Source organism: Bos javanicus, chromosome 10, assembly GCF_032452875.1.
Source record: "Bos javanicus breed banteng chromosome 10, ARS-OSU_banteng_1.0, whole genome shotgun sequence".
Taxonomy (NCBI): Eukaryota; Metazoa; Chordata; class Mammalia; order Artiodactyla; family Bovidae; genus Bos; species Bos javanicus.
In genome coordinates, this window is record NC_083877.1 from 35,487,062 (window position 1) to 35,513,651 (window position 26,590).

The following is a 26,590-nucleotide window of genomic DNA, read 5'->3' on the forward strand; positions in this document are numbered from 1 at the left end:
GCACTCTTTTTGGGCCACTGACCCTGCATCCACTGCATCCCTGACCCACTGTTTAGCCTGTGCCCACATTACCAACTCTGCCATTGTAATGACAGAATGGCACGCATTGCTTCTTAAAGGTGACATCCGTTAGATACTTGGTTGCCTTTCGGATATGCATACCCTTAATGGCCTGGGCAGTTTCACGAATGTTCTTAAAGTGAACTGGAAGATTTGAGCCTCTTGATTTACATGATTTTGTGGGGTTTTCTGGGTCAAATAAATAGCACACAATTTTTAGAGGTCACCTCGGGCCACTTATGGTTCCCAGGTGGCTCAGTGGTAAAGAATCTGCCTGCCAGTGCAAGAGACCCAAGAGACTTGGATTTGATCCCTGGGTCAGGAAGATTACCTGGAATAGGAAATGGCAACCCACTCCAGTAGTCTTGCCTGGAAAATTCCATGGACTGAGGAGCCTGGCGGGATACAGGGGTCGCGAAGAACTGAACTTGACTGAGCATGCTACTGGAGATCAGTGGAGAAATAACTCCAGAAAGAATGAAGGGATGGAGCCAAAACAAAAAGAATACCCTGCTGTGGATGTGACTGGTGATAGAAGCAAGGTCCAATGCTGTAAAGAGCAATATTGCATAGGAACCTGGAATGTCGGGTCCATGAATCAAGGCAAATTGGAAGTGGTCAAACAAGAGATGGCAAGAGTGAATGTCGACATTCTAGGAATCAGCGAACTGAAATGGACTGGAATGGGTGAATTTAACTCAGATGACCATTACATCTACTACTGTGGGCAGGAATCCCTCAGAAGAAATGGAGTGGCCATCATGGTCAACAAAAGAGTCCAAAATGCAGTACTTGGATGCAATCTCAAAAATGACAGAATGATCTCTGTTCGTTTCCAAGGCAAACCATTCAATATCACAGTGATCCAAGTCTATGCCCCAACCAGTAACGCTGAAGAAGCTGAAGTTGAACGGTTCTATGAAGACCTACAAGACCTTTTCGAACTAACACCCAAAAAAGATGTCCTTTTCATTATAGGGGACTGGAATGCAAAAGTAGGAAGTCAAGAAACACCTGGAGTAACAGGCAAATTTGGCCTTGGAATACGGAATGAAGCAGGGCAAAGACTAATAGAGTTTTGCCAAGAAAATGCACTGGTCATAACAAACACCCTCTTCCAACAACACAAGAGAAGACTCTATACATGGACATCACCAGATGGTCAACACCGAAATCAGGTTGATTATATTCTTTGCAGCCAAAGATGGAGAAGCTCTATACAGTCAGCAAAAACAAGACCAGGAGCTGACTGTGGCTCAGACCATGAACTCCTTATTGCCAAATTCAGACTGAAATTGAAGAAAGTAGGGAAAACCACTAGACCATTCAGGTATGACCTAAATCAAATCCCTTATGATTATACAGTGGAAGTGAGGAATAGATTTAAGGGCCTAGATCTGATAGATAGAGTGCCTGATGAACTATGGACTGAGGTTCGTGACATTGTAGAGGAGACAGGGATCAAGACCATCCCCATGGAAAAGAAATGCAAAAAAGTAAAACGGCTGTCTGGGGAAGCCTTACAAATAGCTGTGAAAAGAAGAGAAGCAAAAAGCAAAGGAGAAAAGGAAAGATATAAACATCTGAATGCAGAGTTCCAAAGACTAGCAAGAAGAGATAAGAAAGCCTTCTTCAGCGATCAATGCAAAGAAATAGAGGAAAACAACAGAATGGGAAAGACTAGGGATCTCTTCAAGAAAATCAGAGATACCAAAGGAATATTTCATGCAAAGATGGGCTCGATAATGGACAGAAATGGTATGGACCTAACAGAAGCAGAAGATATTAAGAAGAGATGGCAAGAATACACAGAAGAACTATACAAAAAAGATCTTCACGACCTAGATAATCACGATGGTGTGATCACTGACCTAGAGCCAGACATCCTGGAATGTGAAGTCCAGTGGGCCTTAGAAAGCATCACTACGAACAAAGCTAGTGGAGGTGATGGAATTCCAGTTGAGCTATTTCAAATCCTGAAAGATGATGCTGTGAAAGTGCTGCACTCAATATGCCAGCAAATTTGGAAAACTCAGCAGTGGCCACAGGACTGGAAAAGGTCAGTTTTCATTCCAATCCCAAAGAAAGGCAATGCCAAAGAATGCTCAAACTACCACACAATTGCACTCATCTCTCACTCTAGTAAAGTATGCTCAAAATTCTCCAAGCCAGGCTTCAGCAATATGTGAACCGTGAACTTCCTGATGTTCAAGCTGGTTTTAGAAAAGGCAGAGGAACCAGAGATCAAATTGCCAACATCCGCTGGATCATGGAAAAAGCAAGAGAGTTCCAGAAAAGCATCTATTTCTGCTTTATTGACTATGCCAAAGCCTTTGACTGTGTGGATCACAATAAACTGTGGAAAATTCTGAAAGAGATGGGTATACCAGACCACCTGATCTGCCTCTTGAGAAATTTGTATGCAGGTCAGGAAGCAACAGTTAGAACTGGACATGGAACAACAGACTGGTTCCAAATAGGAAAAGGAGTTCATCAAGGCTGTATATTGTCACCCTGCTTATTTAACTTATATGCAGAGTACATCATGAGAAACACTGGACTGGAAGAAACACAAGCTGGAATCAAGATTGCCAGGAGAAATATCAATAACCTCAGATATGCAGATGACACCACCCTTATGGCAGAAAGTGAAGAGGAACTCAAAAGCCTCTTGATGAAAGTGAAAGTGGAGAGTGAAAAAGTTGGCTTAAAGCTCAACATTCAGGAAACGAAGATCATGGCATCTGGTCCCATCACTTCATGGGAAATGGATGGGGAAACAGTGTCAGACTTTATTTTTCTGGGCTCCGAAATCACTACAGATGGTGACTGCAGCCATGAAATTAAAAGACGCTTACTCCTTGGAAGGAAAGTTATGACCAACCTAGATAGCATATTCAAAAGCAGAGACATTACTTTGCCAACAAAGGTTCGTCTAGTCAAGGCTCTGGTTTTTCCTGTGGTCATGTATGGATGTGAGAGTTGGACTGTGAAGAAGGCTGAGTGCCAAAGAATTGATGCTTTTGAACTGTGGTGTTGGAGAAGACTTTTGAGAGTCCCTTGGACTGCAAGGAGATCCAACCAGTCCATTCTGAAGATCAGCCATCTGAAGATCAGGGATTTCTTTGGAAAGAATGATGCTAAAGCTGAAACTCCAGTACTTTGGCCCCCTCACGCGAAGAGTTGACTCATTGGAAAAGACTCTGATTCTGGGAGTGATTGGGGGCAGGAGGAGAAGGGGACGACAGAGGATGAGATGGCTGGATGGCATCACTGACTCGATGGACGTGAGTCTGAGTGAACTCCGGGAGTTGGTGATGGACAGGGAGGCCTGGCGTGCTGCGATTCATGGGGTCGCAAAGAGTCGGACATGACAGAGCGACTGATCTGATCTGAGCATGCATGCAGGTCACTTACTAGAAAAGAGCAAATAAAATTAGAACAAAGATAAGTTGATATAAATTATCCTTTGGAAGACTGATTCATTTGTGGTTCTTTCAGCCCAATTATTGAAGACAGCCGTGAAGCCACACATTCCTCTGGGTTCTCCGGATCTTCTGCCTCAGTTACAAGCACCTCCTCCATCAAAAGTCTTCAAATTCCTGAGAAACTGGAGCTCACTAGTGATACTGCAGGTAGGTTCATATATACCATTTGTGAGGAAATATCTACATCTGCATCCAGTGAGCAGTTGTTTATCAGAGCAAACTGAGGTATATGTATTTCTTCTCTGGAAAAGTTGCCATAAATTGTGAAATCACTAGACTAAATGAGTACAAACTGAATTCAGTATCATAAAGACCTGAGATAGATGAGTGTTGTTAGATTAACAGTTTTGATCATGCAGTCTTGGGGGTTTTTTGCCCTCCTCTATTAAAATACCCATTTTGGTTTTAAGGTAATTTTTTTCTCAACTTTTTTTACCCAGACAGCCCTACTCAGTCACCCTGGTGTCCACAGTATCGCAGACAACTGGTAAAATCCCTACCAGAGCTGAGTGTCTCTACAGAGTTTTTTGTAGAAGATAGACCAATGCCTAATTTGGAAATAGAGAAGGAAATTGAATTAGGTAAGTATCATTGAATGCATGGCCTTTTGTGTGTGACAGTATATAAATAAGTGACTATTTATACTTGAACTTGATGCTTAAGCACAATCAATATTTCTAGAATGTAAGAAACAGCATTATAGAAGTTGACACATTCATAAGTTTATGTCCCAGTAACAATAGGAATTCTGTCTTCCCCTCTTTCAATTTTTAACAAATGATTTTCAAAAGTATTTTAGATGCTACTAACTGGCAAATATAAAGTTCCTTTAGCCCTTAAACCAGGAAATAAAACCTAGGGGGCTGTACATATTCACAGTGACTTTTAAATGGAATCAAACCTTCTCAACAGATAATGAGGAATATTGCATTAGACAAGAATACCTGGTATGTGAAGACTACAAATTATTCTGGGTGACACCAAGAAACACTGCCGAGTTAACCATAATAAAGGTAGGACTGATTCTTTGTCATTTCATTTACTTCATAAATAATGTCAGTTGAAGCAGTAATTGTAACTCCATAGCACCATCAAAATCCCTCTGTTAGTCTAGGAGCTGCCTTATATGAAAGTCAGTGATGCATCAAGAAATCGCTCACCATTATATGCCAAGGTCTGATGTGAAAAATGACAGGGTATTGTGTAAATCTCTTAATGTGTTCAAACATGTTAGGTATTCTGTCGGTTTTATCTTCTTGAGGACATCCGAAATTTCCTGGCTTCCTTCAATCTGGACAAGTTACATTCTAGGATACACACACACACACACACACACACTATATTACTTTGAAATTTCCATTCAGCATCATCTCAGGGATTCATATTACTTCTTTTTTATATTGACTGCCTAGTTACCTTGGATCCCTGTTTTTTTCCTTCTTTCTTGATTTAAATCCTCATATTTCAGTAGCTCCTTGAGAAAGGATGTATAGGATATAAAATTTTTGAAACCTTGGATGTCAGAAAATTTCTTATTCCACATCTTTATTTGATCGGTAGTTTAGCTCGATATCAGAATTCTTGGTTTAAGACTTTTTTCCTTAGAATTTTGAAGATGAGCTTCACTAGCTTTTGGCTTGTAACCTTGCTTTTAAAATCTTTTGCCATTCTCTGATTTCCACCTGCCCCACCCCTGCCCCCCAGATCCTTATAGGATCTTATGTTTGTCCCCAGGATTCTAAAATTTCACAATTATGTGCTTTGGTAAAAGTCTATTTTCACTCATAATCTTAGGCACTTGATGGCCATTTCAACCTGGAAACTTCTTCAGTTCTGAGAACTTATCTTCAAAGAAAAAATTATTTCTTCTCTCAGTCTTTGCTGTTCTTATATCCTAGAATTCCTTTTGTTAGGATTAAGGGTTTCCTGAACAGATTTCTTTAAAAATCTTACCTTTTTTTCCCCTGTTTCTCTTTATATTTTTGCTTTACTTTCTGGAATGTTTTATCAACTTTATTTTCAGCCTTTTTACTGGGTTTTTAATTTCTTTTATCATGTATTAAATTTGTAAACTTTCTTGTTTGCACTCAAATTTTTTCTTCTTTGTAGAATTCTGTTCTTCATTTCAAAGATGAAATATTCCTTACCTCTCTGACTATATTAACAGTGCTTTAATTTTGCTTTCTCCCTGCTTCATCTATTTTCTTTTGTCTGTTTTGATCTCCATCTTTCATATTTGAGGCTTTCTTCAAGTCTTTGGCTCTCTCTTCATATTTAAGCATGGGCCTCTAGAAAACCAGTTAAAACTATGTATATGGAGGGACCTTGACAGCTGTAGGCCTCACAGTACAATGATCTCATTTGACCTTGATGTTGGAAAAACCTCCAGTCTTTAGGTCTTTTCTCTTGAGCTTATCAGATACCTCAGAGAAAACTTCTGGTTTCTTACCTAAGGTATATAATCCTGGCTGCTAGTCTCCTAAAAGTTTCATGGGGAAATAAGTTTGGAAAGTAGAAGGGCAGGAAGGTACATCTTAACATTTGACATGTAATAAACTTTTTCTTCTTTTCCTTATGGCCTTCCCACTTTCAACAGTGCATAAGTGTCCTTTAGTCTAGAGCCCTTCTGTTTTATATTCTCTAGGGAAAAAAAATGGTCTTCAAGAATGAAAGAGAGGCTGGGCTACAGGAGCTGGAAGGGTAGTCAGGGGTCTAACTTTCTCTTTAACAGAGTTCAACCCCTCCAGTTATAGCTCCACATTCACTCTTACCTCTATAGATAATTAGTGCTACCAGTTTCATATTACAGAAAGGTGGTCTTATAATATAAATTTGGTTGCTGTCAGCTTTCTCCACTGCTAGAATCAGCTTTCTTGGGTCTGTTAAGTGGATTGTTACCTCTTAATATTCTGTTTCCAGCTTCCAGAATATCCTGCTGCTCTGTTCTTTCCTAAAGGTTTATGCCTTTTCAAATATCCCTTTTCTACTATTATTTCTGATCAGAAGGGCTGGAGGGAATGTTTTCAATCTGCCAACCATTACCATAGATTCTAATGGCTTTTATTTTTAAAATATATTTTCTTACAGGTATCTTCTCAACCTGTCCCATGGGACTTCTATATCAACTTCAAATTAAAGGAACGTTTAAATGAGGAGTGTGATAATTTGTGTAGCTGTTATCAATACCAAGATGGCTGTATCGTTTGGCATCAATATATAAACTGCTTCACCCTTCAGGTTTGCAATAATATGAAAACATACCATTTAAAATCCTCAAGTAGAGAGATTTGTATGCCATTTAGCAAAGGAATTTAGTATACAATTCCTATTAATCTTCTAGAAATAGACTAATTAATTTATTTTCCGAAGTTATTTTGACCAAGAACACATTTTAACTCTTTATTATGTCAATTGTCAAACATATAAAAGGAGACAGAATTGTGTAATGATCCGGTCATTTATGATCATCACCAGCTCATGGCCACTTTTGTTTTAAATTCCTGGTCTGATAATTCCAATATCCCTGCCATGTCTGGCTTTGATGCTTATTAAAATTGTGTTTTTTGCCTCTTAGTATGCTTTGTAAATTTTTCTTGATAGCCAGACATGGTGTACTAGGTAAAAGGAATTCCCTTTAGTAATGTGATGATAACGTGTGAGGGGAAGGAAAGTGTCGTACAGAGCTATTATTTATCATCTTTTGTAATGCGCATATGCCTTTGGACTGTGAACTTCACAACTTTCTCAGTTTCCTAAACCGGCCCCCATAAACTCCCACCTGCCCAGCTTAGGTGGGACAAAATAGCTGGAGTGGGCTGGAATTGGATATTTCTCTTATCCAAGGTCAAGTAGACTCTTGATAATATCCCAGTATGTTAGGCTCTGGTTAATTAGTTTCCCCTGAAGGCAGGCCTTGTTAAAAAGAACAGCGTGCTCTGGCCTGTTTCAAATGTTTCTTTTTCCCCTCCCCCTGCTGAAAACAGTAGGGAGATTTTTCTATGATATTTACTGTGAAAACCTGATCTGCTCCTAGAGGTGAAATTCACAAAAATGTAGGTGCTTCCCCTATACTTACAGATACTAGAAGAGTTGTTGATTTTTTAGTTTGTTCAGCTTTTTACATGTTCGGACAGAGTAGCAACTTCCAAGTTCCCTACATGAGGAATGGAAACCAGAGTCTATTTTTGCCACTCTTGTTTTATCTATACTACCCCTCTGGATTATTTTTAGAACCCAAACACAATATGTCTTTTTTTTGACCATGCTGCAGGGCTTGTGGGAATCTCAGTTCCCCAGCCAGGGATTGAACCAGGACCCTTGGGAGTGAAAGCCTGGAATCCTAACCACTAGGCCACCAGAGAACTCCTTATAATATGTGATTTTATTCTTTGGACTATTCTTAAGACAATTTTATGGCTTTTTTTTTTTTTTTTTTTTTGAGATTATTTCTCCTATCATTTTTATTTTTTTTAATGTTTCTGAGATTATTTCATTTCTCATCTCTTTTTTTAAATTGAAGTATAGTTGATATACAATGTTATATTAGTTTCAGGTATACAACATAATGATGGTTTTGCTGCAATTTTGATGGTAATATGAATTCTCCAAAATTGTTGGCATGAGGATAATTTTAAACTACCATTTATATAGAGATCCTACTATGGGCCAGCCTCACCCTGTATGAACGATCTTACTGGAGAGCAGCATTGTTAAAAATGGGACAACAACCAATCTGCAAAGGAACCCACATTCTAACAGAGAACCAGGAAGAGTACAGAGCAGCAGTAAGCAAGGTATTGAATATGTCACCCCAATTTAAATACTTTTCTGTCCTTCTATTTCCAGGATCTTCTTCAACACAGTGAATTTATTACCCATGAAATGACGGTATTGATTATTTATAACCTTTTGACAATGGTGGAGAAACTACACAAAGCAGAAATAGTCCATGGTGACTTGAGTCCAAGGAGCCTGATTCTTAGAAACAGGTTGGTCCTTTTCATTCTCTTATAATTCTGTCAGCTTTGGCTTAAAACATGGGTAGTTTCCATTTTCTTTTGCCTTTTGATAAATACCGTATTAAAAGAATACTGTATGTTAAGAGGATATTTGCTTCCTAAAAGTCAGTAGTCACTGAGAATAGTTTAAAAGTATTCAAAGGAAAAAAAACACACACACATTGAGGAAATAATCCAGAAAAAAAGAATTAACTCTATTGTGATGATTCCTGTTTAGAGAGATGTACAAGATAAATATTTGGGGAATGTGAAGTAGATTGTCTAGTGTTTCTTTGTGTGGGGCCAGCGCAGAGGTAGATTGCTAGCAAAGTTGAGGCACTGCTCAGTTTCAAAGACCAAAGTTTAAATCATACCAAGCTGAGGTAATTGCTGAGAGAAGTAAGTAAAACCAGAGAGCGAATGCAAACCATGCCAAGAAAAGGGGCTTAGTGTTGAAATCCAGTTTAGCCGTCAAGTTCAAGGAAGGAAATTTCAGAGCATGAAATAAGAGATGAAACCCAGATACTCAATTAAGAAAATATAGAAAACATTGAGGCATAAACAAGGCAAAAATGGTCAACAATTTTTGTTTTATGGAAAGGACTAGAGGACCAGCACACCTAGTCTAGTGGTCATTGATCTCATGGTGTTTGAGTAAGTAGTGTAGTTTAAAGATGCTTTTTCTGTCCCAAGCTTGTGACTTGGGTAAGCAGTTAACTTTCTCTTTGAGGTCTTTGGTGTACACAAAAAGCTGGAATCATCCTCTACATTTCTCCTGACTACTTATTCTGTAAGAAGAAACTGAATTAGACTCCAGATCATAGTTGGCATGGAAATTAAATAAAAGAATCTGCAGTGTATTCTTGCAATCATAACCTTTTGGTTATGAGCATCCTGCCTTCTTTCCTGAGATGGTGGAGTCTTAAAGGCTTCCCCAAGCATAATACAGCAGCATTTCTCATCCAGAGTACCATAGGTACTTAGTGCAAGTCTGGTCCAAGCATTTCAGGATTTTTATATCTATTCCCCTATAATTACCTCCCACCGAATTAAATACAAGTTACAGTCAACCAGTCATTGTGATCACCAAAAAAATCTCCCCATATGTTTCTAAATGTGAAAAACCCTGGTATAGTTTTTATTTTGACTCTGTTTCACAGCACTGAAATTTCAGAGGGATAGTACTAGAGTTCACAGGCTTTTCTCAGGACTTGTAGGCAAAGAGATTTTCTAAGCCTTTTTAGGATTGGGCATTTGTATTCTGTATATTTAGATATCCTCTCAGTCCCCAGAGGACTCCAGAAAACCACATAATGTTCAAGGGACATTGCCTTTTAATATGTCACAACTTTTCAAATTTGATAGGAAATTTTGTGTAGATTCACAAGGAGTTGAAAGAGCCTTTTGAATGATTAAATGCAGTTTCTATATTGTGTGTGTGTAAAATGAGATCCAAGAAAGTGGAATGTCTTTCCCAGGGTAACAGTGAATGGAAGATTAGAGAGTTAGGAGACCTTTCTGCTTTTCATTATTCTAAGAAACATTTTCCTACCTCTCCCAAGTTTTGAAAATATTTGGGGATTACAGTTTTATGGCCAAAATAAAATTGTAAAGCAAAATGGGAACAGTTGTAAATTTTAAAGTAAAATAGATAAGCTGGTGCTGTGGAGGTATATGTGATAGGATTAATCAAAGCCTCTATTTAGAAATATAGGACCTGCCATTGATATCAGGAACTGAGAAAGCAGGGAAAGAAAAGGAACACATAAAAAATAATCCATTTTTTCCTCATATAAATAATTCCTTTATCTCTTTGGAGAACAGCTTTATTACATGGAATAGGTAATTCCAAGGAAAATCAGTAGTGAATTAGTGCTGTAAAGTTGTTTATGTGTGTATTTTTTAAGGAAATAAGGGTTGGAATTACAGATAAGTGTAAGATAGAGTATGGTATTAGTTTAATGTAAACAGGATAGTTTACAGTATTTTGTAAAGGTGTCACTTTACCAAAAAACAGTCTTATGTTGTTTTTAATTAAACTCAGTGAAGGAGTCTGAATGATTCTCAGAAAGCCTAATCTATAATAGTAAACAAGAAAGGCTATGCCACCTATAAAAGCTTAATTTCCTCCATCATAATCCTTGTTAGTGTTTATATAGTACAAGGTCAAGGCCTGCATTCTGCTTCTAGTACTTAGTTTATGTAATATGGAAACTTGGTAAATGTTCTGTTGTGACCATGCACTTTGGCTTCTATAGCTTATGCCAGTAAACTACTCTTGACATTGCCCAGTTGGGTGGATACAGGCACTTCTCTTATAGGTGCATTTTCATAACTAACCACTTGAGGGAGCTATTGGCACAGCTAAAGCACACCTGCGGTACCTCCTTTTTTTTCTTTGCCTTTTTTTTTTTTTTTAAAAGACCAGCTATGCAGCTTCTTTCATGGCCTGTTTTTTAAATCTCCTTCTCTTAAATTTGGGCTTAGAATCCACGATCCCTATGATTTTAATAAGAACAATCAAGCTTTGAAGATAGTGGACTTTTCCTACAGTGTTGACCTTAGGGCACAGCTAGACGTTTTTAACCTCAGTGGCTTTCCGACTGTACAAACCCTGGAAGGACAAAAGATCCTGGCTAACTGTTCTTCTCCATACCAGGTAAGTGTAAAACAAGCCAGAGCAAATATGGTGAGGGTTTCTTCATCTCTTTCTTACCTAAATAAGCCATGAAAGCTAATGTTTACTGATACTATCTCTCCTGAAACAGATGACCTAGTTTTCCTATATCACCAAGTCAAGCAAAATGTACCATTTTTCTGTCACAACACTGAAGAATATACACATACACGTGCAGACACATGACTAACTCAGTAACTGTCAGGGCCGTTTCTACCACTTATCTGTGTTGTATTTTGTAAATCATTATCTGTGATCCTCTGTAAAATAAAGAGTTTGCTATATGTACATTAGAATTCTTGTGAGGAATAAATGAAATGATGTATATAAAAAGAACATTAGGACAAATGTAAAGTGTTTTATATGGTGGCATTATATGCAAAAATCCCTTCTGACTCAGCTCTGGATATACGGCGTTTGCTGATTGAATATACAGCATAACCCTGAACTAGTCATGTGCAACACACTTAGATCACAGCTGGAGTCCATGCATATTTAGTAGGTATACAAATTTGAATTTGACAGTCCAGATATTTTTGTCATCTTTTGTTCTTAAGGATAATTCCTAGAGTTGGCTCTGCTGCTCACTTCTTTGGGGAGTTTCTACCTTTACTGTAAGGATAAGAATAGTCTACTGAAATGTATGTCATAAAATAAACTTAGCTAAGCACTATAATGCCTGTCAACTTCCTATATAAATAAATTGTCATCATAGTAGCAGAGAATGATTTTAGCTGATAGTGCTTTTTGTGATTTCAGGTAGATCTGTTTGGTATAGCAGATTTAGCACATTTATTATTGTTCAAGGAGCACCTACAGGTCTTCTGGGATGGTTCCCTCTGGAAACTTAGCCAAAATATTTCTGAGTAAGTATTGGTGATTTCAGGGTCTTTGCCTGTCCAAATGATCTTCTCTTTATCTCCGGTGCTCTCTCTGCATTGACAGCTTGGTTTCTTAATCCAAATGCCATGATTTCATTAATTTTAACCAGTTTTCATTAGATCTTCAGTGGAGTACCTTGTTCAGGACAAAGGAATTATTAATAAAAAGGGAATCAAACTATTCAGCTTCAGGACATTATTTTGAACCTAGATATATAAATATGACATATAGGTTGACTAGAGTATGGAAGTCTCTCAGTTTAGAAGTCTTAATAGAAACATTTGTGAGAATAATTTTCTAACCAATTGGTGTTAGTCTTATACCCCTTTTTAATTGCTTTTATGAAAAGGTAATAAGCATCTCTTGAAGAGAGTTAAATTTCTAAATTACATAATAATTTTAGGCTATTATTTAGTTAATGAATGGATAAAACCAAAGCAGAGAATTGAATCTCCTTGGTGAGGAAGTAAATGCTCTCTTAATAAGAGTTGCTTGGTCTCAGAACCTTAGTATTCCCTCAAGCCTGCTCATACTACTAAATATCCCATCTTCCATCTTACCTTATCATAGCTGTTAACTTCCCAGAATAAGTATAACAATCTATCACCTACTAATAGATTCTTTAGTTAAAAGAAGAATCAGTATTGATACTTTAACACCACTTTACTTCCATTTTCCCCTCCCAACAATTGAATTGTTGTTTTTCTTTACTCAGAATTTGGCCAGTCTTATTTGTCTCTAACATATACTTTCAAAATGGGTTTGAAATATAATTAAGGCATAATATAGGATAGAGTTAGGTATCTCCAGTTGGTTATGGTCCTAGATGAGTCTTACATAAGCAGAAGCAGGTAGGGGCAGGTGGGATTTTCTAACAACCTTGCCTTATACAATAATAGAAGCTTATCTGATTTAAAAAAAAAAAAATTTAATACAAACATCATAGACTTAAGCAGTAGTTACTTCAGTCGAGCTTAAGATTCTGAGAAGGTTGTAAAGATAATAAAATACTGGGCAAGGGGAGAGAGGAAGCTGTCATCTTTCTAATGACCTAGACGTTAGGAAAGTTAGAGGAGAGGAGACAAATTTTGTTTTTCTTCTAGTCGTAGAAGAGAAGTGCTGCATCTCAGTACATGGAGGAAATTTATAGATTCAAATGAAAGATCTTTCCCTTTAGGTGCGTTCATCGTATTATAACTTTTCCCACTGTGGTAGTCTTTTTTTTTTTTTTTTGTAGTTTCACCTTGCGGTTTCAAAGGACACTGCTTGAGTGATCTCTAACCCTAGAGTTAGGTATTACCTTAAACCATGTTGGTGCATAAATATACCATTGAGTTAAACACAGAAAGAATTCAAACTCCTATATGCCTAATCTTGATGAAAATGGTTTTATATATTTTTAGGCTAAAAGATGGTGAATTGTGGAATAAATTCTTTTTGCGGATTCTGAATGCCAGTGATGAGTCCACAGTGTCTGTTCTGGGGGAACTTGCAGCAGAAATGAATGGGGTGTTTGACACCGCATTCCAAAGTCACCTGAACAAAGCTTTTTGGAAAGTGGGGAAGTTAATCAGTCCTGGGGCTTTCCTCTTCCAGCAAGATAGGCAGTCAAGCCTCTCACAGATTCCTGCCTAAAATCAATGGTTGTACTATGGAACACTGGATCTGTATATGCTGTGATTTAATTTAGGTACACTACTAATACTTTCCTAGTTTTTGATAGAAGTATATTTCTACGTAACTGGCAGTTTCTTCTCAACAATGTACCTACTCTTGGCCTTGACTAAGCTTAACAAAGAACAGTTTTATTCTAAATAGATTCAATATTAATGGGTACCTTGCTGTCATTTAACACATTTGCCTCAACTTTTCCTTGTACTTTTCCCATTTGTAATTTGTTACATGTATCCTTGTGATCACTATGTATTTTGTAAATAATAAAATAGTGTTTGTTAAATTTGTGCTTCTAACATCTCATCTACTTTTTGCCAACTAAGATAATAAATAGCCTTATTTTGCAGACAGGAGCTACTTTACCATGGAATTTTGTGTATTCTAGACTTGTAACTGTTATTATAGGATCATAATAATACAGAATAGCCAACCATTCCTGTAGGTGTTCCTGACTTTCCACTAGATGGTCTAGATTGAAAAGTAGATAAAATGGTTTATACAAGGCCAAATTTTCTTAAGTTTCAAGTGGTAAAGTTTTTTTTATTATGTCTTAATGTTTTCATTTTTTTATCCACCACGACCCTTGGTCTTCTTATATAATCTAGTGGTGCTGTTGCTGCTGGGCCTCTTGATAAGGGCTGTGTGAGTTAGGGGAAAAAGGATTTTGAATGGACTTTAGCAACCTTTCAGAAACGGAATGATCATCATTCTGTTACATATAAAATGACTTGTTAGGGGCAAGGTTAATGAAGGATTAGAAGAAGGTTTTTCATTTGAAAAATTTGAAGAGGCAGAATATTAGAATAAAAAGATGACTTGACACAAGGAATCATTTGGGAGTGCATAGGTCTAGATGAAGTATTAGACCACTAAACAAGCTTGAATTATATCAGGTTTGGAGATAGGGAAGAAAATCCGTAGAAAGGGCAGTGAAAACTATTTCATATCATAATATCAAAATTATCAAATGTGCCTCTTATGTTGGTGCCTGTATTTTTGTTTTTTTTTTTAACTCTAGTTGTCACTGTTACTGCTCTAAAATTGCTGGAAAGCAGAAGGTTCTAAGTATATCTTAACTAAAAATATTTAAGCATATATACTTGAAGCACTGAAACATGACTTGCATCTGAAGGATAATCAACTTAGAAATTTTTGCTCTTAACCAAAATATGACTTTTGATACATTTTCATGTTTGTTTCTTGTACAACTAAAGATATAAAATTATATACTGTACCTTTTATGTAACTGAACCCATCTATCCCTCTGCTGTTCTCTCATTTCTCAACCCACCACTTTGACATGTAAAGTCATTACTCTGAGGCTAGATGGTAAATTTAGATTCTTTCTTAACATAGGCTTAGCTTCCATCTAGTGAATTTTTCAGCAGCCTTGACAGCATGACTGACAAAGCACTGCTTTATGGATACAGCTTTATTTCTCAAAGTCTGCTCTGAGGAGAGGGAGGGAACTCTGAGGAAGTTAATTTATTAGGGAACTTGGAACTATTTTGCCGCCTCTTCCTGCATTCCCCATCCCTTCCAATCCTTTCTTTGTAGAGGGAAGAAAATAGTACCTGATCAGTTAGGACCTATGATGTCTTCGTTTTCTCTTAGCCTGAGCATAAAACTATAAAGTGGGTGTGTTTGCCTCTTCCTTATAGTTTATGTTGTTTGTCTTGGGAGAAGGAAGCCTCTATTTGACTTCCTTCAAATGGTTATTTCTTGTCTCACTAAGGCAGTGATAGTGTAACGATGGACCTGAGGGGAAAAGAACACAGTTGAAAAGAGGATTTTCACTTTTGTTTGAAAAGAAACCATGGAAATACAGTGACTCACCATTCACAAAGTGTACATCCACTGATTTTCTACTACTGTTAGCATCTTCACCCCCTGTGACAGTTGCACAAGAAAGCTTCCACCCAAGTCATGGTGCTCTGCTGCCAAACCTGAATCTGGAAATGAAAAGAGCTCCTGGAGCATTAGGACTTTTGACTGTTAGTTGGGCTGTTATCTCAAGATAGATAAGAAAGCCTTTCAGAGGGTTAGCAGAAAACTCTTTGAAATGACTCTTGTATTTAGGCTAAAATCTTTAAGCAAAGACAGCAAAGAAATGCTTCTTTTCTATTGCTTTGGAAAAAGAGGAATTCTTCCTCCAGCCTCACCAACTCTTACACCAAATTTGCTTCCAATCTGGCTTCTAAAATTAAGACTTCCCTAGTGAGGAAAATGCATTAAAAAAAAAAATTTAGTATGGCAAACTTCAATCTTAATGAGGTTCTTGGTTCCACCAAAGATATAAGAAGCTACAAATATTTAATAGGATAAAGGTGGCAGTCCAGGTAACTGGTATTGAAGCATGGATTAGAGTTTGAACTTACAGGATGAACCAGTACCAGCACTAGTTCATAAAGCATGCATGCAAGCTCAGCTGTGTCCTACTCTTTGCGACTCCACGGACTGTAGCCCGCAGGCTTCTCTGTCCCTGGTATTTCCCAAATAAGAATACCAGAGTGGGTTGCCATTTCCTCCTCCAGGAAATCTTCCTGACCCCGGGATAGAACCCAGATCTCCTTCGCAGGTGGATTCTTTACCACTGAGTCACCTGGGAATCCCTAACTCATACAGCATGCTTGTGCACATTAGAAAAAGGCTCCTCCTCCTGGTGCATTCAGTCCCTTCCTATGCACCATAGCTTGGCTGGATTTCAGTCCCCACTTACCCTCTCAACCTGGTACCCTTGTGCAATGAATACATTGCACTGCTATATGCGGTAGTCTTTCCTGTTTCACAGCTACCTACAAAAAAAAAAGATCAAAAGCATTAATGTAAGAAGCTGAAAATATACTAGATGACTTTGTAATTTTTTGTCTGTGACATAAAACCAAGAATAAACCAAGAAGATTGCTATTTATTACTATAATAGATAAAAAACAAAACCTAATGTAGTCACCGATCTCCCCTTGCCCCCACGAAAAAAAGAAACTCTAAGCTCAAACTAGGAATAATCACTGGCCACATGTTTGCATCATTTTTCACTTGCATTATCTCAAGGTCTTATAACTAGTCTCTCTGCTCCCCCCACCCACCTCCAGTCAAAGCAGAACCCTCCAGTGGCTTCTAGTCTCACACAGCTCAAAATGGGAAGACTTCTCACAGCCTGCAAGACCCTACCAGGTCTAACCTGGCCATTCCCTCACCTCTTCCCTGACTCCTTTTCCTTCCTCACTCCACTGTGGCATGCCCACCTCCTTACTCTTCCTTAAACATGCCAACTAGTTTCCTTCTTTATGAACGTTTAGCTTTCCATTTCTTCTGCCTGGAATATTCTCTCCCATAACTTCACATGCATTACTCCTCTACTCCCCTTCAGGTGTCTTCTCAGATTGCCACCTTATCAGAGGCCTTCCCTGGCTGTTCTGTACAAAACACCACACCCGCCCTTATACACACTGCTGTTCTGCTGTCACTCTCTGTCTTTCTTTACCCTGCTTTATTTTTTCCATAGCATATATAGAAATATATTTTATCCTTTCCCCCTGTATCCCACTACTAGAATTTAAGCTCCTTAAGGGCAGGGATTTACTTTGTTTTAACCCCAGTGCTTAGAGCACAGTCAAAGCACTATTTTATACCTAAGGTACAAATAATTTTTTTAAAAATGAAAACCAGTTGAAATAGACAAAGGGCATGAACAATTCACTAAAAACATTTCAATGACCAACATGTGAGTTGTTCACTCTCATTCCTAATTAAATAAAATGCAAAATAAATGTGAAATGTCCATCATTCACATAGTAAATGGTTGAATGTTGTATTTGTGAGGATGAGTGGAAATAAACACTCAGATGTTATTAGTGGGAGTGCAGATTGGTACACTACTAGGAGGTGATTTGGCAATATTTATTTAATTTAAATCTGAGAAATTTTCCCTAAGATTTTACTTTAAGCATTGGCACAGATGCTCAAAGATGAAGCACTGCATGTGATAGCTGTCCTTCTGCCTCCAAATCTCATGAGTCCCACTGGGGTAATAGTGCAGCCAAGCCTGGCAGAAGAGGCGCCCGAAACCAATGCAGAGGTAAAACCAGACCATTTCTGTAGATGGCGGTGGTGCTTGGGCATTGGTGCCGAAGCCCAAATCTTCCAATTTGGCACGAGCCTGTAGAGATGGCAGAACCTGAGTTAGACTTTGAAAGTATAATTCCACACATTTCAGCTTATGTTAAAAAAAAAAAAAACTGGGGGGGAAAAAGTGGTTGTCTTTGAGGAGAGGGGCAGTGAGAGGAATGAATAAAGGCTTTTACTTCTGAGCACTTTGAACATTCTCATCACTTCTTTTATGTCTGTGGGATAATCTAGGCTAAGAAATTATGGGCTATGGTTTTGTCATCTTTTCCCTTCTGTACATTAAAAAAACAAAAAGCCCTAATAAATGTTGGGTTTCTGTTTTTTAAGCAGGAAATTTAGGAGACTGCATCATCCATATATAAAAACAAGATTAATTTGGAATTTAAAAGAGAGTAAAAGCAATTTTACATTACTGAAGATAATATATCTAAATTTTCATCTTTGGTATGTTAAAAATCCATACATGTTCAAATATTTTATAATGTTTCTATTCAAAATACTCTTTCTAAAATAATCATCTTCCTACTATTGCAACTTCCTATGTCTGAACTGGGGTTTGAATGACAAAATTTGACTTTTCAAAACAAAAATCATTTTATAGGTTTTGTATAAAAGCTCATTGAGTTTCCACAAACTGACATAGTATGATTAAGAAAAGAACAAACTAATAAATTCAGGCTAAATGTCTGTAAACATACTTTTTTCCATCAAAGCATACTACTTCCAATAGTCTTGCTCTTTAGAGGTTCCTACAGCAAAGTCTCGGCTCCCTAGCAGTGTTGTCCCCTAATTCAAATTGACTTCTCCATGACTTAAGTTCAGTCAGTTCAGTCGCTCGGTCGTGTCCGACTCTTTGCAACCCCATGAATCGCAGGACGCCAGGCCTCCCTGTCCATCACCAACTCCCGGAGTTCACTCAGACTCACGTCCATCGAGTCAGTGATGCCATCCAGCCATCTCATCCTCTGTCGTCCCTTCTTCTGCCCCCAATCCCTGCCAGTATCAGAATCTTTTCCAATGAGTCAACTCTTCGCATGACGTGGCCAAAGTACTGGAGTTTCAGCTTTAGCATCATTCCTTCCAAAGAAATCCCAGGGCTGATCTCCTTCAGAAAGGACTGGTTGGATCTCCTTGCAGTCCAAGGGACTCTGAACAGTCTTCTCCAACACCACAGTTCAAAAGCATCAATTCTTCGGCGCTCAGCTTTCTTCACAGTCCAACTCTCACATCCATTCATGACCACAGGAAAAACCAGAGCCTTGACTAGACGAACCTTTGTTGGAAAAGTAATGTCTCTGCTTTTGAATATGCTATCTAGGTTGGTCACAACTTTCCTTCCAAGGAGTAAGCGTCTTTTAATTTCATGGCTGCAGTCACCATCTGTAGTGATTTTGGAGCCCAAAAAAATAAAGTCTGACACTGTTTCCACTGTTTCCCCATCTATTTCCCATGAAGTGATGGGATCGGATGCCATGATCTTCGTTTTCTGAATGTTGAGCTTTAAGCCAACTTTTTCACTCTCCTCTTTCACTTTCATCAAGAGGCTTTTGAGTTCCTCTTCACTTTCTGCCATAAGGATGGTGTCATCTGCATATCTGAGATTATTGATATTGCTTCCGGCAATCTTGATTCCAGCTTGCGTTTCTTCCAGTCCAGCATTTCTCATGATGTACTCCATGGGAAGTAGTGGTTGCCCAATCACACTGCTAGTTCTCAAACCCCTTGTGAGCAAAGGACTGTCTAATTTTATATAGTCCTAGAAATTAGGAGTGAATTAAATATGTAGTGAGTTAAAAAAAATAGTGAATTTAAATGTGAAAAATGTGGCCACAAGTTCAAAAACTAGTTATATCAGAGTCTTGGTGAAGAGGAAAAATCTCTCCTAGGCTGCAGATGTGTCTGGAATCATCTCACTTTCATTTCTAGTGTCTCATTTTGTGTATGTTTCTTTAATCTTACCGTCCTGGTCATGTGATACATTTAATTGCTTCAGTCCTACAATTAGCAAAGTGAGGATGGCATTTCATAAAAACAAATACCCATTAAAATCTGTGAACAGAAAGATGAATATACATTTGCCTTTGCATTTTTAAAACAGAATTGAAAAAAACGTGGTAATTCTAGAATGAAGTGATAAAAATACTGAAAAGGGTGACACATGAAGCTTCAATGAGACTGGTTCATTCCAGGAAATGAGACAGCTAAAGGTGAGTGAGTGTGTGGTACAGCAAGTCAGGGAGTCCCAGAGAATTGAAAGAATCAGGCAGGCAGAAATATGAGCTAGGCAGAACAGACAAGTTAACTGGCATTGCTAGGAGAGACCTTCCAGATCACCTACCCTGTCACTGAACAGATAAGAAAGCCACTCGATCAGAACTCACTCAAGCAGGCACATGCAGTACCCGACCTAGCATGTGGACAAGTGGGGTAGGCCCCTGGGGTGGCCCCTTAGCTCCCGGCTGCATCACACCATTGGTTGCCTTGCATAGGTGCTTGTACATGTGTCTTTTTATAGTAGAGTTACAGCTTATATGTGGTGCTCACGTTATAGGGGTCAGCTTCACAGGCATAAGGCCTACCAGAATCTCCTCAGTATTGAGGTGGTCCCCTGCCTGTGGTGCCACTGCTTGGAGGTTAGAGATGCTGCCTCTATGGCCAGAATGCCTGGGTTTAAATCCTGGCTGTGTGGCAAAGAACAAGTTACTTACCCTCTCTGAGCCAGTGTTGTCCTCTATAAAGTAAAGATGCCTGAATGCCTACTTTACGGAGTATTTAGAACTAAATAAAGCTTTTAGTACAGTTGCTTGTAGATGTTTATATTGGTTTAGTTCTAACATGGTTTAAAGTCCTCTGGAAACTTCTCGAGTAAATTGGAACCTCAGCTAGATTAGGACCTTACTATAATTTACTGTACAGAGTACAGCTAAATCTGTAATATAATAAAGGCAGTTGAAAGAAACATGATATTCTGTATTCTAAAGGGGAAATAGTTATTTCTATTGGGAGTGACCTTCAGGAAACCAAATACAACAAATAATTGTACTTAAAGAAAACAGTCTCAAGATCAGCCAAGTTCTAAGCTATCAGGAAGGTCCATCTAGTCCCATCTTCACCCCACAGGGCTGTTTCAGTTCTGGCTTGCAGCTCTCTGCTGCTCCTCAGCCATGTTCAGAGCACAGGAATCTTAAAAGTTGCCTCGGGTCCTGTTTGCCCTGATGATACATATCAGGCAGGGTCTTGCTGCCCACACTGGTGGGAAGCATGATGAGATTCCCTCTCCTCTGGCCATCTGTAGATGTATCTCTCTCTTCTGCCGACTCTTCTCTCCTTCACCAGGGGAAACCCCTCTAGCTTAGGCACAGGGCCTGCTCACCCCATTTAAGGCCAAGATATTTAGTCTCTTCCTGAGACTTTTGCTGCTAGAGCTTAGGCTTTCAGAACCATTTCTATATTACCTTCTGCTGCATCCCTCCCATGAGCCAGTGGATGAAAAGTGACCACTTGCTTGATAGGAAAAAGGAAAGATAGAACGCAAGAAGTCCTATGAGTTCGATTCATGAACTGGAAAACCTGGGCTGCATCCCCAGGTCTGCTCCACACTGGCTGCTTGATCAAGGCAGGTCAATCTGCCATCTATAAACTAGTGCTAAGGGCTGTTGTGAGAATTAACACAATATGGTTGCTAAACTTGAAAGTCCCATGGTTCCTGGCAAGCAGTGGATTCATCTCTGTCTGCCCAGCAGTCAGCCCGGAGCTGGGTACGGGAGGCAGCCAGAGCCAGTGTAACCCATCGTGGAATCTACAGCACAGTGGAGATACCTGACATTCCTATTCACTCAGGCTTCTAGCTGCAACCTGTTGACTCCTGTTCTACTCTTTGTTGGAACATGTTCATTTACCCCCTTCAGGACAGCAAATACTCTCTTGGAATGTGGCAAAAATGATTAGCCAATAAATATAAACTCTACTGAGGATACACTTTTAATGTCAGGCACCATGAAGGATATAAAGAAATACGAGGCATGCTGTCTCCCTTCAGAGAGTTTATAATTTAGTTAGTGGAACAGGATATTATAGGTTAAAGGCTAAGAGAATATAGAGGGGAATATGTCAAAGGACATCTGAAGGTAAGGCTTGACCAAGAGCTAAGGAGTTGTGCAGATGTGTTGGGACACTTTGAAGAAGTGAGGGCCAGCATGGGTTATGGTGTCCTGGGGGTCATCAAGGCATGGCAGGGATCGGAGCTTGTCTGTATCAGGTAGTTTGCAGCTGCGAAAATCAGAAAATCTAAACTAGCATACGGGGTAAGAATATCTGTTATCTCACATAACCAGCCTGAAGCCCAGCAATTCACAGAAGACCCACGCTTCTTCCTATTTCTCCATTCTCAGCATGTTGGCTTTTGTCCTCAGGCTGGTCCCCTTTTGGAACCAAGTTGGCTCCCGCAGCAAGCCAAACAGCTTGGAGCAGCACAAGGAAATTCTTCCCAAAAACTCTTCGGCAAACTTGTACTCCTGTCTGGATTGTCACATGCCTAGGGTCTAAACCTGGCAAAAAGTCCCAGGCAAAAAGAAGGGAATTACCAAGATTGGTTCAAACTAATTGAGATTACCCCCAGAGCTGGTGCCAGGGAGGAGCCCTTCCCTGAGCACACAGGAAGGGGAAGAGGATACATGCAAATAAGCTGGGCTTCTTCCAGCAAGTCAGAAGGGGGATATGAGACAGATTTAGAGAGGCGACCAGTAGTGTCTTGCGCATGGGTGGTGTTGGGAAGGAAAAAAAAGCAGAATTTGGTAGGAAAACACCACCCTGGACTCTGAAACGTTGCCTGGGTTCAAACCCCTGCCCTGTCACTTAGTGACCTGAGCAAGAACTTCAGGAGGCCTGATTTATCACCTCTAAAATGAGGTAGATAATAGTTCCCACCTAGATTGTGAATTTCATGAGGACAGGGACTTCTCCACAAAGTTATCCCTAGCGCCTAGCACAGAGCTTAGCACCTAGCAAGTACTCAATAGCTATTTATTGAATGGACTCATTAATTGGATTGTTAGGAGGATTTAATGAGTTAATGTGTGGTAAGGGCTTAGCACTGTGCATAGTCTCTAACGTGTGCTCAAGAAAATGAGTTTTTTGGCAGTCATTGATGCAGTAGGAACCCTCCATGTATGTGCTTCTGCTGCTGTGTTTTCTTCTGTGCTGCCAGGCTTATCACTAGCCCTTGCTCATTGAGCAGAAGCTCAGGTGTGTCTGGAAGGCTGTCCTGGGGCAATGGGCCTGGGATGGCAGAGGCCATCACTGTGCACTTGGGACTCAGCAGTTTGCAACTTTGCTCTGACCAGTTTCTGAGCCAGCCCCCATGTTACCATTAACGCCTCAGGGTTAATCCCCTAAAGCTTCCGGAGCCCAGCCTTACTCACCTCTAAAGCTGTATGTGCCAGAGTGGAGAAGGGGTGCCCATGTCACCAACAGAAGACTTTTCTTTTTAGCTGTGTCTCAAGTGAAGTTTCTTCTAGTCCCTCCTTTTCCCTGCTCTGACAGAGGGCGTCCAGCCCCTCCCATCAAAGCTGCTCCCAGGAAGTCTCATTTCTGGGAAATACCACTGCTGGACCTGCTGCCAGCCACTAAACTGGGGACTGGGGGCTGACCCTCTCCTGACTTCTAAGTTAAAGTCTGTGTCCTTGTCACATAGCAGTGAAAGTCAGCCAGAGGCAGCACTCAGCCCAGTCAGAGCAGGTTGTGGCCAGACCTTGACTGAGTGGCTCCCTTCAGCCAAAGGGTGCAGTGTCCCCCAGAAACAGTCACGCCAAAGCTTCCTGCCTCGGCACAGGGCGTTACAGCAGGAGCCAGGGCTTGCACGCCGACCCTGGCTTTGCCACCTCCTAGCTGATTCAGGGAAAGTTATTGAAACACTCTGAGCTGCAGACTCCTCGTCTGTATGAACTGGGATAATAATACCTCCCCCTTGGTGTTTTAAGGATTCAGTGATCGAACAAGCAGGTTAGAGCCGAGCCTTCCTATCCTGGAACATGGTATATACTTGATTAACATGTTTTCTTCTGTGGCCACCTCCATCTCACGAAACCAGGAATTTTCACAAACTTGATTCTGGAAAAAGAATTCCATTCCCTATTCACTTACTTGAAAAATCCTATTTCTCCTGGAAACCTCTCCTGGAGGTCAAGATCAGGCACCCTCGCCAGACTCGCTCCAAATCCTCCCTTGTGACCCCAGCAGCACTGTGACAGGAGGGGCCAGAAGGCAAGGCCATACACAGTGACGTCCGCCTTCTGCTTTCCCAGGCCATCTGCTAACACTGCCGTCTGCTCTGGGCCTGTATCCCGACTGGCCACGATCCTGTCACCCTTTCTTCTTGCTTTCCCCAGAAGCAGAGGGGCTGGGAGGGGTGGGGCGGTGGCAGAGGCATGTGTGCTTGGTCACTCAGTCGTGTCTGACTCTGCGACCCCACGGACTGTAGCTACAGCTTCTCAGGGAATGATACCTGTCTCCCTCAGTCTGCACCGTGGCCCCTCAGCCTCCTCCCCATCTGCCCTGCCCATCGGTGTCCAGGCAGGTTCTGCAGCCCAAACTGGGCTTCCGGAAGGCCTCATCATCCCTTCTTTACTTCTAGTCAGAGGGCCAGTGCAGGGCCTTCTGTCAAGGCCAGAAGGGGAGTGGCCAGGCAGCAAGGCCGTCGGCCAGCAGCGATAGTAATTCCTGCTGCTGCTGCTGCTAAGTCGCTTCAGTCATGTCTGACTCTGTGTGACCTCATAGACGGCAGCCCACCAGGCTCCCCCGTCCCTGGGATTCTCCAGGCAAGAACACTGGAGTGGGTTGTCATTTCCTTTTTGAATGCATGAAAGTGAAAATTGAAAGTGAAGTCGCTCAGTTGTGTCCAACTCTTCACGACCCCATGGACTGCAGCCCACCAGACTCCTCCATCCATGGGATTTTCCAGGCAAGAGTACTGGAGTGGGGTGCCATTGCCTTCTCCGGATAGTAATTCCTATTGGAGTCAAATTGAGTTTTTCCAATTTGCTTTTGTTGAAGAAGCATTCCTAGAGAAAATCCTTAACAGCAGCCCAGCAGGCACTCCTACTCCAGGAGCACGGTGAAGAGTCCCACCAGTCACACTCACAGCCCTCGGTCAGGGATTCTCTACACATCTTGCTGCACCACCAGGGCGTGCCCATTACCCTGGGGTTCTCACCCCACTCCACCCCCACAGGAGGGAAACAGGGCGGAGCGGGAGGAGAGGCACAGAAGGGGCCCAAGCACCCTTATATGACAAGGCCCTCTAGGCTCCATTCCACACAGGACCCCCAGGACTTGGCTGGCCCTTCTCCCTTTTGCTACCAGCACCTTGGAGGGTGAGTGGGGGCTCTGAAGGCATCTGCTATGGGAACCCCACCTCCCCTGTGGGAAGCCATTTGGGAAAATCTCTTGAAGGTGGGGCCCCTACCTCTGACCTGGAGGCTTGTGGGCTGAGGGCCACCTCTGAGGCAACACCAGCCCTGGAATGCAGGACACGGACCTCCAATGACGACAGCTGCTCGTTAGTCCCAGCCCTTCCTTTCCGGAGCCTGCCCCGGCTTGGGACGGCAGTGGGGGCAGGCAGATCTGTTCCTCCTTCCTGGCCCTTTGGCAAGAGGTGCTGACGAGTGTAGGCAGGTGGAGACAGGCCCGCACGGCCGTCAGAAAGGCCTACGTGAAGCACCCTCTATACACACAGCACAAAGGAGGCGGGAAGTGTAGGAAAGAAGCTAAAGATCTAGAAAAAGCTGGCAGTAAAAGGGCATTTTTCCCACACGTTAGAACCCTAGACTTTGTTTCTGAAACTTGTTATTCTTAAGGAAAGCCTGGGAAGCATTCGTCTATGAAAATGTGAGGACTTCGCTATTACAGTGCCTTTCCAAACCAATCCCCAGATGATTTGTTTAAAGCCATTCGGTGGGATATTTCAGTGTCAGCTTTCAATCCAGTGGAACCTGACTCACCAAAATGGTGCCGACCAGACAAGTTGCTTTTGAGGCTTTAAGAACATCACCATTTTCAACAGTAAAATTGAGAAAAGTGAAAGACTGTATTAATTAGTTGTAAGGACACCATCTAGGCTGAATACACGCTGCCACTCCCTGGGAACCAAGAGTAAAAGGCAGAAAAACCCACAGTGACAGCACCGCTGCTGCCTTGGACTAAACGACAGATACCTCACTCTTGGGGCTTCAGCAGAACGGGCCTGCGTGGGCAGCAAAGGGAGCATCACCGGCCTGTGAGAAGGAAGGCTGAGTTCCAATCCTGACTGCCTCTAATTTCCTGTGTGGCTTTGCTGAGTCACTTCATCTCTGGGGGCTGCAGTTTCCTCACCTGAGGAAGGTGGGGCGGGGCTGATGATTTTAGAGTCCCCTGCAACTCCATGACTCACTGTGTTCCAAGTATACGGGGGGCCAGAGCACAGAGAAGGCAATGGCACCCCACTCCAGTACTCTTGCCTGGAAAATCCCATGGACGGAGGAGCCTGGTGGGTTGCAGTCCACAAGAGTCGGACACAACTGAGCGACTTCACTTTCACTTTCCACTTTCATGCACTGGAGAAGGAAATGGCAACCCACTCCAGTTTTCTTGCCTGGAGAATCCCAGGGACGGGGGAGCCTTTGTGGGCTGCCATCTATGGAGTCACACAG

At 41.0% G+C, this 26,590-nt stretch overlaps 1 protein-coding gene and 1 long non-coding RNA gene across 5 annotated transcripts in view; one reads left to right on the plus strand and one right to left on the minus strand.

Annotated features, from left to right (window-relative positions):
- The window catches only part of BUB1B (BUB1 mitotic checkpoint serine/threonine kinase B), a 55,105-nt gene extending 41,044 nt beyond the window's left edge, over positions 1 to 14,061 (plus strand). For both annotated transcript variants that reach the window (XM_061430758.1, XM_061430757.1), the window contains 8 exons: positions 3,562 to 3,695; positions 3,989 to 4,129; positions 4,461 to 4,561; positions 6,636 to 6,785; positions 8,394 to 8,536; positions 11,033 to 11,204; positions 11,982 to 12,088; positions 13,508 to 14,061. In XM_061430758.1, the coding sequence (XP_061286742.1) occupies positions 3,562 to 3,695; positions 3,989 to 4,129; positions 4,461 to 4,561; positions 6,636 to 6,785; positions 8,394 to 8,536; positions 11,033 to 11,204; positions 11,982 to 12,088; positions 13,508 to 13,739 (1,180 nt within the window). In that variant the 3' untranslated portion in view covers positions 13,740 to 14,061. The remainder of the gene's footprint in view (positions 1 to 3,561; positions 3,696 to 3,988; positions 4,130 to 4,460; positions 4,562 to 6,635; positions 6,786 to 8,393; positions 8,537 to 11,032; positions 11,205 to 11,981; positions 12,089 to 13,507) is intronic.
- Positions 12,083 to 26,319, minus strand: LOC133256057 (uncharacterized). Of its 3 annotated transcripts, XR_009739097.1 has the most exons (5): positions 23,327 to 23,954; positions 16,498 to 16,573; positions 15,615 to 15,730; positions 15,353 to 15,536; positions 12,088 to 12,239 (listed from the first exon to the last, which is right to left on the minus strand). It is a non-coding gene; the product is annotated as an uncharacterized LOC133256057 (long non-coding RNA). The 3 variants fall into 3 exon arrangements; XR_009739098.1 differs by lacking the exons at positions 15,353 to 15,536; positions 23,327 to 23,954 and adding an exon at positions 25,369 to 26,319 and having other exon boundaries at positions 12,083 to 12,239; XR_009739096.1 differs by lacking the exon at positions 15,353 to 15,536 and having other exon boundaries at positions 23,327 to 23,945.
- Positions 26,320 to 26,590: the final 271 nt, after the last annotated feature.